At 37.5% G+C, this 12,327-nt stretch overlaps 2 protein-coding genes across 2 annotated transcripts; both read left to right on the plus strand.

The window, feature by feature from the left end:
* The first annotated feature begins 757 nt into the window (after positions 1-757).
* LOC103707832 (glycerophosphodiester phosphodiesterase GDPD1, chloroplastic) lies at positions 758-4,609 on the plus strand. The gene is made up of 8 exons (XM_008792503.4): positions 758-926; positions 1,009-1,190; positions 2,979-3,038; positions 3,142-3,222; positions 3,314-3,514; positions 3,628-3,723; positions 3,866-4,062; positions 4,187-4,609. Exons 1-8 carry the CDS (start codon positions 830-832, stop codon positions 4,410-4,412), a joined length of 1,140 nt encoding a protein of 379 aa, XP_008790725.3. The 5' UTR covers positions 758-829; the 3' UTR covers positions 4,413-4,609.
* A 2,298-nt stretch (positions 4,610-6,907) lies between these two features.
* Positions 6,908-11,839, plus strand: LOC103707833 (mitochondrial import inner membrane translocase subunit TIM8-like). The gene is made up of 2 exons (XM_008792504.3): positions 6,908-7,049; positions 11,409-11,839. The coding sequence occupies exons 1-2, from the start codon at positions 7,014-7,016 to the stop codon at positions 11,595-11,597; spliced, it is 225 nt and encodes a 74-aa protein (XP_008790726.1). The 5' UTR covers positions 6,908-7,013; the 3' UTR covers positions 11,598-11,839.
* Positions 11,840-12,327: the final 488 nt, after the last annotated feature.

Raw genomic sequence — 12,327 nt, forward strand, 5'->3', positions numbered from 1 at the left:
GGAGGGATGTTACCTAACCGTGTAACCAAGATCTCGATACTTATCTGAGGCCTTTCTAACCTGGCATTGTATAACAATCCAGGATCTCACCCAAAATATTTAGCTGAAATATATTATTTGGGTTCTTTGATTCTATATAAGTACTCAAGATCTATTTAGCGAATAACCGATGTGGGACCAAGTACACGCCCGTAAAGGTCCTCACATACTCCAATTTAAGTCCTGACATTTTTGTCAAGCTAAAAGTTAAAATCCACTCAAATTTAATTACAAATACCATGATGGGCTCATGGTTAACCCTACTGAATCTGTGCTACAGTATAGGCTATAGGTCCACTCTGATACCATTTATAACAATTTAAGAGCTTACATAAAAAGTCTAGCTTAAAGGTATTATTTGGATTGTTTGATCCTATATGAGCATGCAAGATCTACCTAGTAAATAATTAATATAAAATTAAACATACGTCCGCACGGGACCTCATGAGTCGGAATTCGCGGACCGCCACACGAGAGATGTGTCCACGGATACAGAGAGATGGTCAAATTTCAAATAGGAAATTTCTCCAGGTCAGCTCCAGGTAGGATAGGCTATACCTCATACTTTTCTTGCATGACAGCTTCGCGACGTCAAGAGAACGACAAGAAGCCAGAGGGAGAACAAGCTGTCCCTATTGGAATATCCCATGGCATAAACCCCACAACTTCACGTCCCTCCCCTTCCTTCCCATCTTCCTCCTTTCAAACCCCCTCTCCCTCCTCCCCCTCTCCCCCAAAACTATCTATTCCTAATTCTCTTCTCCCAGTTTCCTTATAGTCCTCGATCCTCATGGCTCTCATGGCCATCCACGTCTCCCATGTTCCCATACTCGACAACGTCCCAAAGAGCCCCTCCGTCGCCCTCTCCTCCACCCTCTTCCCCAAAGGTCAGCCACCTTCTCTCTCTCTCTCTTTTCTCTAGTTTTTAGCTATTTATTTTGATCAATATTTCTGAGCCATTGGATACAGGGGCTGAGATGGTGCGACCGCCGTGGAAGGCAACGGGCCTCGTAGTGGTGGGCCACCGGGGTAACGGGATGAACGTCTTAACGTCGCAGGACCGGCGCATGACGGCCGTTAAGGAGAACTCCCTCCTCTCCTTCAACCGCGCCTCCCGCTTCCCGATCGACTTCATCGAGTTCGACGTCCAGGTGCGACGTCCGTCTACTTTACTCCTGTTGACAGCGTTACGTTCCCGTTATCTCCGTTATCCTTTTCCGTTACCTTCCTCGTCTCTCCCTTGTGACCGTTGTTGCTCGTCGCCGAGTTCTTTCCCTTCTTTCGCTTCAACTCGGCACGCGAGGTCGCGTCCTCCTGACGTGCCGATTTTAATAGCCGGGAAATTGGAATTAGAAATAAAAATTAATTAACAAGTAGAAAAATAGCGGGGTCAGCTGACTTTTTTGGTTTTTGGCAGTCCTCTCTCCGCATTTAAGGGAGCAATTCATGGAACTTTTATTATTGAGGGATAGGCTTAAATGTACACTGCCTAATTCTTATGGAAGAAAATACTGCTTCTATATTCTGAAATCTGAACTTGCAACATGCAGCTTTCAATAGAGCAATGTTATCGTTATGCTAAGGTAATCTACTAGGATAGAAACTATATAATTGAGTGCAATTTTATATGATTTGAGATGTTATAATCCGGAGAAAAGCCAACAATATAGCCATTTATGTAGTTGGGGAAGTAGTTGGACGGTGTTTTTTTCCAGAGTTTGGTCCAAGTTTATTCTAGTTGGTGGTATTGCACTAGCATTTGCTAAAGACTCGTTTGGTTCGTGGAAAAAGAAGAGAGGAAAGTATGGTCAACGGAAAAGTAACGAGATGCCTCTTGTTTGTTTGGAGTATAATTCCCACATTTCATGGAAAAATCTTTCCTATGAGAAACATAGAAAAGTTACTTTTCCATGAGGAGGAAACCACTCCATTTTTATTTTTTCCCAAAAAGTCCCTTCAGCATTAAAGAAGCATTAAAGAGGCATTAAAGACCTAATTTTTATTAAGGGCATAATAGGAATTATACATAATTTTCTCAGGAAAGTGGATGGCCAACCAAATATAGGCACTTTGGAAATTTGTCACTTTCCCATGGTCAACCAAACATGCCAAAAGTACTTTTCTAGGCATCCTCTTTCTAGGAATTTGTTTTCCAGAAATATGTGGGAAAATGCTTCCCGCAAACCAAACGAGTCCTAAATGTAAAAAAAGAGTATTGATTAAAGGAAATGTTAAAATTAGTCTTTGATTGCATTGCAGTTTTTTTAGTTCGAAGTTGGTCTTGATTTACAATATGTTCTTGAAGAAAGAGTTAGAATTTCTAAGATTGTAAGAAATTAGATTCCGAAGTAGTTAGAATATTAAGAACTATAATGGCAACGAGAACAAGTCCATACATTTTTCTCAATCTTCTTTATTTTGAAGCAGTATTCTTTAAGTTCAAACCAAGTTCAAATAGAATGATTCGTACCGAGTTCAAACAGAACGGTTCGCACCAAGTTCGAACGAAACCAACTAGTTCAAGCCGATTCCGGCCTTTTTCGGCCAGCTTTGATCGATTCAGAACCGATTCTGGCTAATTCGAGATCATGATTGATTTCAATAGGCGAACCGACCTATTTTTCATTAGGTTGGCTCAGTACGGGCCAAACCAAATGGTTCAGTCTTCTTCACCCTTCCTTCATATATAGTTAATGTGGAAAAGAGTCTGGATCCTTCACGGTGCGTGTTTTGATACTTAAGAGGGATGATTAATTTGTCACCCCTGGTTCCATTCCCAACATCTTTCAGCATTCTTATTTAGCTTTTATTATCTTTTTTTTCTGATGATAATTTAGCTTTTATTATCATAGGGGTCGGTTGCCTTTATTTTTCCCTCATTTTCAAGATATAAATTGGTGGAGCTTGGAACTCATATAACATGAATACCATTTATGCAGGTAACCAAAGATGATGCCCCCATCATCTTCCATGATGATGTGATCCTTTTCGAAGAAGCTGTAAGATCCTCTCCTCTCTGCATTATTTTTGTTAATTACAAGCAAAATATATGTCCTCTTTTCAATTCATTTTTGACATATTTGTTGGATTTGGTCTCTTCAGGGACATATAAATGAGAAGCAGGTCACAACTCTGTACCTGGAAGAATTCCTTTCCTACGGCCCCCAAAAAGAGCCTGGCAAGGTAATTCTCATCCTTTCTCTTGCACCAGTCCATTTGATAGAAAACTAGACAATCCTTGATTATTTTTTTTTCTTCTTTTAAATGACACCAGGTGGGGAAATCATTATTCAGGAAGGCTAAAGATGGGAGAGTGTTAAAATGGAGTGTGGAAGATGATGACTCTCTTTGCATATTGCAAGAGGCATTTCAGAGTGTTGACTCCCATTTGGGCTTCAACATTGAGCTTAAATTTGATGACCATGCTGTTTACAGAGAAGAAGAGCTTTCTTATGCTCTTCAGGCCATCTTGCAGGTATGGTTTCTTGATCATGCTGCATTCCAATTCATGAATCTAATTTTGGAAGCTGTATCAACTCTTAAATTCTTGAGATTAGCTATTCTTCACTATTAAAATTTTGTAACTAGGTGGTCTTCGAGTATGCCGGTGATAGACCCATCATCTTCTCAACCTTCCAACCTGATGCAGCACAGCTAGTGAGGAAATTACAGTGTGTTTACCCTGTAAGTGGAACTCTTTTGTTCTTTTTTTTTTCTTATATATTCCTTGTTTCACCTGTTGGTCAGTTGTTAGAATCTTATATCATATCAATAACAAGTAAATTATGATATGATATTTGTTATAACATGTTATTCCTTGAACCAGGTGTTTTTCCTCACCGAGGGAGGGAATGAAATCTTTGATGACATGAGAAGAAACTCCTTGGATGAGGCCATTAAGCTATGCTTGGCAAGTGGTTTGCAAGGGATTGTTTCAGATGTCAGGGGAGTTTTCAGAAATCCATCAACAATAGCTAGAATCAAGGAATCCAGCCTTGCCCTTCTAACATATGGCCAGTTGAAGTAAGTCATCTTTGTGCACATAATATTTCATCAAATCATACCAGAATTGTTGCTTTCTTGCAGGTGGTCATGTTTACTTCTATCCAACTTCGAAATTATTGATCTGTTTTCAATACATTTGCAGCAATGTTCCTGAAGCCGTTTATATGCAGCATCTAATGGGCATCAATGGTGTAATTGTTGATCTCGTCGAAGAGATTACCGAGGCTGTGTCAGATTTCAACAGACCAGCTACCGAAAGAGATGAGAGTTTGTGCGACCCTAAAGGGGAGGAGGTCAGGAGGCCTAAGTTCTCACAACAAGAGCTCACATTCTTGCTCAACCTTATACCTGAACTAATGCAACAGTAGTCCCAAAGGAACTAGGATGTAAAGTTATTGTATAGCATCTGATTTATAGAGACACAAAGAAATGAAAATGATAGTATGGTAACATTAATCCTATAGATGTTTCTTCCATGATATTGTTGTTGCGCCTGGGCACAGCGCACGAAAATTGATCTGCTTATTCATACAAACGAAACTATTATGATGGATTGATTTGTTCATGACTATGGATCGCCGAAGACTTTATGATACTTTGGTTCATGAAGCGGAGATGAGGGCAGCTTGAGAGGATATTTTTTATATTCGCCTCATCTTAGGGGCTGACCGGATTCAGCTTAAAGGGGATTCAACAACCGTTATCGGGTGGATCCAGAGTCACGCTAGGATAGGTATCGAACATCCTTTTATGTACGATATCCGTGGTCTTCTGCAGGATTGTGTGGATGCCCGTATCACTTCTGTGTATCGAAAGATGAATAGAGTGGCTGATTGGATAACTTTATATGTCGCCCAGCACTCTGGTGGTTTCTTGTAGGATAGTTTGGAGTCCTCACCTTTTTCTCTTTACTTTCTTCTCTTTTCTGATTTTGTTGGATGTACCCATACTATAATGGTATGAAGGTATCTGTGTTATCCAAAAAAAAAAAAAAAAGCTTGTGCTCTGGCCATGATCTCACTATAATTAGTATCAAACAAGAACCACATAAGTTAAAGAAAGATAGATATGGTAGTTCTGATTCTCGTGGAAGTCAGAAATGGAGCAGAAGAAATGAAAGCAAATGGTGGAAAACCTAAGATGAGCTTGTGTACAGATTGAGGTGAGTATAGAAGGGAGGTGGAAATTCCTGAATTTCTTGAAGAACTGGAGTGTTTATAGCCACTTCATCGAAGTGCCATGTAACTCACTAAAAATAATTTCGTTATACGGACTTGTAGTAACTGCTGGGGTAAAGAAAATTATGTGGAAGTCTTTTTTATGCTTCTACTTTGTGTACACGATGAGTTGCATGGGTTTCTTTTCAGAAATTATGACCAAATGTGCCACTTCCTTGATGCTGATGATATCATTATTTTCGTCAAAACCACACTTCCTAATTGCTAACATTATGGATGCATTCTGGAGCTGTGATGATATCTAATCAACACATTAGTAGGAATGAGTCTTTTTGTTTATTTCTCAATTTAAATGCAGCCTAGACTTCATAGACTGGTTAATGACCTAGCTGGGCACAAGCAAATGACTAGGATGAGCGATAGAAATATATTTTTATGTGCAAATAGAGTGCATGAAGAGAATATAAGTCGAAGAAATTATAAAGTTGAAATGATAAGAAATGAAGAGTAGCATCTTTTGGAAGAAAGGGGAATTAACTGCTACATCATGTCCTCCCTTTATCTGGTCTTGGATGAGTCCGGAGAATCATCCTAAGGCCTTGTGACAATAAAGGGTGCAGGTTGGTTTTTAGTCTTTGTCTAGCACAACTTTTGATGCATGATGCATCCCCAACAACTTGTTCTCTGATGTTATTTGACCCTATTGATTCATCCACTGAAATCTATTGTTATGACATTGGATATAATAGGGACTTGTTGCTATAAGGTAGGGCTTTCCAACCTAGATCAATCCTTCCTGGCCATAAGGATTTGTTTCTCAATAAAATAATTTTGTTGGTACTAAAAAGTTTCTAGCATCTCTATCCCGAACAAGCTAATCTTGTGTTAAAGCTTTTTAAATGTCTTTTAATAATCCAATTTTATGGATTCGTTTGGTTCGCGGAAACAATTTTATCTCATTGGATTATGTTTTCTGGGAAGCCAATGCATTATATATGAAAAAGCAATTTTGGCATGTTTGGTTGATAATGAGAAAGTAGCATAGGAAATATACTTTCTAGAATGAATCTTTTATACCCTTAATAAATCGACTCCAAGAAGCAAAAATAAATAAATAAATATAAGCCACTAAGATTAAAGGTAGTTTGGGGGGAAAAAAGGATTTTATCTTGACTCCGAGCCAATGGGAAAGTGGATTTCCTATATCTCACATAGGTTTTCGATTTTCCATTTGAGGTGGGGCAAACCTATTTTCATGGAAGGACTACTTTTCCATTTTTCTTATTTGAAACCCCTGTCCAAACATAAGATACTTTGTCATTTTTCATACTTTTTCTTCTCTTCCCACGAACTAAACGGGTCCTAAAAAAGAGGAATAAGAGCACATGAATACTAATCTTGGTTCATCATATAAACTCATGAAGCTCCATGGCAAGAAATAGATATCCAGTTGAACTATGTTGCTACTATGGCTAAAAACATAATATTTTTTGGCTAAAGGTGTAATTTTTTCCCCTTATTATCATTCACATGAAACAAGAATTCATCCTCCTCTGTACAAATCTACCATTGGATCACTTATAGTTCTCAGAGTACTCTAAACTGCCATTTATTCATCTGCACAGCTTTTAAAGCAACCAATGGATGATCCAATGGTGGATTCCAGCGCAGAAAGGTACGCTGGGTCCGGTTCCTCAGGCCCAACCATCCGGCCCATTTAGACCCTACAAGGAGTGTTTTGAGGGTTTTAGGGCGAGCAAACTCCCGAGCGTTTGCAGAGAAGAGGCTGAGATGGAGAATTCCGCGGAGTTGCAGCGATTCCTGGAGGTTAGATCCATTAGCTTCTTCTATCCTCTTAGAGACCCGTTGTTTCTCGTGCGATAATTTTTCCTTGCGGCTAAATATTCTTGAATTTTGCTGATCTATAACAAAAAAAAAAAAAACATTTTTGATGTAATGTTCGACTGCTGCGGTTTTGATAAAATCTGATAGAGTCTTCTTTTTTGTGAAGTTTAGCTTGGAGTTTATGAAACACAATAAAAAAAAATCTTTTTATGTGGATTTTTTCAATATATCTGGGGACTTGGTAATTGTGTCTTTAAGCCCTTAAATGTGGAAGCAGCTTTTGATTCATAAGACGATGAATTTATGTTAGAATTTGTTTCCATTGCAAAAGGCGATGTGAAATCGAGAAATTGGGAGGAAAGCTTGACTGAAATGATGGAAGGAAGATAAACGGAGTGAGGATTTAAAATAGTCAGACCAGATTAGGGTACAACTTTAGGTGGTATACGAGGTGATAGGATATGTAGTTGAGGTCAAAGGAAAAATTGGTTTTCCCAAAAGCTTGTCTTTATGCATTGGATTTAATGTTGGAAGGAGATGAGGAAAGTTGGGAATATTTTGAGTACGATTATAGTACAGTTGATGCAGTGATATGGGCATATGATAGTTAGTAGCATTACTGCATCTACCATCTAATGAGGAAAGCGCAATGCCAGAAACTACAGTAGGGTGCCTGGCTGGCAAGAAGACCAATACCTTCTCCTTCTCCTTCTCCTTGAAGCTTTGATTACTGTCGCCCACGGAGTCTTCAAAATTACCTAGATCGGTGGGAGAAATTAAGGATAGCTGTCAAGTGCTTTCATTCACTAAATTGCATGGAATACTTTTTGCTATGCTATAAATTAAGCCCAGATATGCTTAGCTGCATGGATATACCACAAGTAACCATGAACGGGGCGATTTGGCAGTGGGTCCAGGTTTTGGTAATCGTAAACCAGATCCATAAGAGAAGTAAATCACTAGACCTTTTTGAAAGCAGACTATATAGATACGCAAAACCAAACATGCGCTAGCTTAGCTCAAGCTAAACCACATTCATTCTGGGCTTTTTCAGGATAAATTTCTATTCATTTTGGTTTGGCATTCATCTTGCAACATGCTCGTGCAAGACCTGATCCCTAGTATGTGTTGCATCAGGATTCTTGCAGAAGGGAGATTAGATTGCACATATGGGGAGATGTAATGTTTGTAGAATCAATTTAATTGACAAATTGGTTCCTACATAGAAATTTTCCCACATCTCGAACAACCTAGTTCTATGGTAAGCAGTAACTTGTTGCAATAACATGGTCATGCAGGGCTTAATATATAGTTTTCTTGCAGCATCAAGTTCTTATGCAAGTCATGTTAGATGCTAAATATGTGCAAATGCAGTAAGTGCAAGGCTAATGAGGAGAGGAGATCAATGGTGTGAATAGAAATTTCAAGGCATATCAGAAAGCCTAATTACATGCTAGGCTATGCTTATTTCTTTTTTTTTCCTCCTCCCTTTTCTCTGATTTGTGTGCACACACATACAAATGATGGGAAGCCTAGAAGGAGAACCAATACAATCAAACTACTTGAAGGATGTTTTAGGTTTATATCTTAGGGAGGTGCTCCAGATATCATAGCTAGTGCACTGATATTGGAGGCATCTGTAATGCAGTATAATAGATTTGCAGTAATGAGCAAATGTACAAGAATGAGGATGTTTTAAGTAGGTATATAGTTATGCTAAAAAGGATAAGTCAGAAATGCCTATGATGGAGAAAGATTATGATTTCTGAGCTTTTTCAGCATAGGAGAGAATGGATTTGTTTAAATGTGGCAATATAGTAGGTCATCAACAGTATCAGTGAAGAGGTTCTTGAATTCATGTAGAAAAGTTATTAGAGTGGTAGGAAGTCCAAAGAAAATTTGGATGGATGGTGTACAAACAGATTTTAAATATAGTTTGAGTGGTTTGGGATTTCAGCAGGAAGTTAGGAACTAAAGGCAAAGAAGGATCCTTAAAGTTGATTCCAAATTGCAAGAAATTATGTAGTTTTCATTACAAGAGTTGGACTTTTTGTACATCATTCATGGAAGGTCATGATTTTTGGAGGGTTGTGCGATGCATCGCTACCATATTGGAAGGGAGTGGCTTTGTGAATATGGTGGCATAGAATAACATTTTTTATGTAAAAAGCCTATTTGGTTAGGTCTAGATTGGATGATGGGCGTTCTACATCGATAATCTAAACTATTGGATGTGATCACATATCTCTAAACTGCTTACCCATCCGGAATTATGTGATTTGGAGACCCCTAAATTATGCATCAAGTGGTCAAAAAACACATTGTTATGTATTATTTCATATGTCTAATTTTTAATCACTTGGTGTCTAGGCTAGAAGTCTTTAAATCATATGATTTTTGGTATGTAAGCAGTTTAAATATAGTAGATCTTTCGTTCAATGACTCGGATCATTAATATAGATCCCACATTGTTTAGTATAGACCTAACCACATCTATGGAGATCTACTCAAGTGTAGCCAAGTCGAACTCTCTCTCTCCCTATATATGTATATAATATAACTTTTTCAAATGTTAATGTTTCTGCCACATAGTTGTTTATGGATAAGTTCGAAATTAGTTTTATTACTGATTTTTTTATTAAAACAAAATAACATGGTATTCCCTTGTAACAAGGGTTGAAGTGCCAATAATAGTTCTTGTATTGTACTACTACATGGTACACTTCTTGATGTTGGCACAACATTAATAAGGTGATGTACCAGGTGTTGGTATGGATTGATGCTGGTACCAGTGGGTGTGCCAATATTGTAATAGTGCAGTACAACTGGTACAACCCATTAGATATCAGTTTGTAATCCATGCCTCGTAGTCTTTTAAGTAAATTACGAAAAACTGAAACTTAGATTACATCAAATGGTTTCATTTATTTCCCTTCACCCTTTTTCCCAGGGAGAGGGGAGGTTCAGCAGGGAGTGGTGGCCTAACAATATCTTGATTCTTCCATAAAAAACTTCTCACTATGATACCTGTTTTCCTAGGGGGTGCTAGCTTGGGCATAATTAAGATTGCTTTTAATGGTTCAATCCACCCTGACATCACCAAGCCTTTACTTTTCATGCCAGAAGCTTATTTGAGATCCTAGGACCCATATAAGTTTGCCTTCAATATAAAAAGCTCAAAACTTTCTCAATAATGACACATGTCTCAGAGATCTTTGCTTGCACATTTTGTGGTTCCTTGCCTGCATCATGTTATTTGTCATTCTTGTGGTTTTTCATTAGAAGTATGTTCTTATAGTTTCTTCATCAGCCATATGATTTACGATGCGAAAATAAAGTCATATATGCATTAGATGATGATGTTGTCAATATTCTAAAAATAAGTGGAATTGCTTGTAAATGTTATTTGAATTGGCCAAGCTGTTTGATTTTTTTTCAAAATTTTTAAATGTTGAGAAACAATGTTATTTCTGTATCTAGATAAGGTGTTCCTGTTGGACACGTGTCTAACTATGTTATAAAATTTCAGTGTTGTTGTCTTTAATTCTGTCCATTATTATAGTGAAAACTTGAGAGAAAATGTAATAACATTGTTTTATTGTTTGAGATTTTTTTTTTTTTAAAAAACATATTCTTCAAAATTTTAGTACTTTTCAACAACAAAGAACATGTATACATGCATGCATGCATAGATACATGCATGGAAATATACACCCCCTATATAGGGAGTTTTATAGATCTGCCGCTTTATTTCTGTTTTGCAAATTTGGACCATCTCTCTCTCTCTCTCTCTCTCTCTCACTAATTTTCATGTGCTTTTTCCTTTGGCCCATGGATAATCTTCAGCCCTTTTAACATGTAATGCATACTCAATAAAATGTGTATTACTATTAAAATATGTGCATTCTATTCTGCTTAAAATATATGGCTGGAAAGTATCCACTAGAGCTAGGGGCAAAAGCATCTAAAAATCTTCATATAGGCCCATGCCTACAAAAATGTGGCCTTCATCTGCAAGAACAGCAACAATAAATGTGGCCTGAATCTGCAGAAAGGAAAACATTGTAGGCTGTTTTTTCTCAGAGTTTCAATATACATATAAATGTGAGTGTGTTTGTCACTTTTTGTGATTTTGGCAGATCCTTTAAATGTGCAAGTGCATGAAATGCAAGACTTCTGCATTATGTGTTTCGTTCTTTAAGCCATTTATCGTATCACTATCGTCAAAGTCTTTATTTGCCATTACTTGCACATGTTTAAGAATTAATAACCTCTAATGTTTATTGAGGATATTAAATGTCTGAGATCAAAAATTTGATTCAAATGATTGGCTTTCTGCAGGAAGAGAAGCAGAAAGCTATGGTTAGTGAGATGGTGGGGAAGATCACAAATGTGTGCTGGGACAAATGCATCACTGGTACCCCCGGCAGCAAGTTCAGCTCCAGTGAATCCACATGTCTTACCAATTGTGCGCAGCGATATATGGACATGACTGTTCTCATCATGAAACGTTTTCAGTCTATGCAGTAAATCATTGTCGTTTTCACCTAACAGTCTACCCATTTAGCATTTCATCTTAATTACTCTGAGTCATGTACTTCTGGATGACAACTTCCATTCTGTTTAATACTTGACATTGTTTTTCCTATGCATTTTTCTGCTCATGTTCTCATCTGATTCAATGTAACAGTATGCAACATCTATCGGTATTTAAGATCACTCAATTCATTTTAAAATAAAAAGTAGCAGAAAATCAATATATTGCTTTTGTTGGAACAGAGAATTATATCTGGGCTTTTTATTGTCATAATACATGATGCAGATCTGGCAGGCTCAGAGTAAGTAGCTACACTAAAATTTAATTTGTGGACACTTAACCTTTGTTTATGTTCCTAGTTTTCTGTGGAATATCTTCAAAAGTTTTTCAAACACTTTTTTTTTTTTAAAAAAAGAAATCAAGTCCAAAGAATATGAAATATCATTCATGATTTTTTCTTAAGCAGAATTAATGATAGTCTCCTCTTGTGCTTAAATTTACGAATGTCACAGAACTTAGCAACTTCGAAGAAATTTCTTTATCCGTACATCATTTGGATCCTTAGGTTGATATTGAGCCAAAGGCTGCTAATTTGGGAATACTTGTCATCCTTGATGTTAAATGTTACATCTGAATCTTGTCTTCTGATATCATCAGTATTTTTTGCACAAACTAGATGTGAATGAAGGAGCCTTTTGCTTGTCATGCCTTGTCGGAAGAATG

Source organism: Phoenix dactylifera, chromosome 7 (assembly GCF_009389715.1).
Source record: "Phoenix dactylifera cultivar Barhee BC4 chromosome 7, palm_55x_up_171113_PBpolish2nd_filt_p, whole genome shotgun sequence".
NCBI lineage: Eukaryota > Viridiplantae > Streptophyta > Magnoliopsida > Arecales > Arecaceae > Phoenix > Phoenix dactylifera.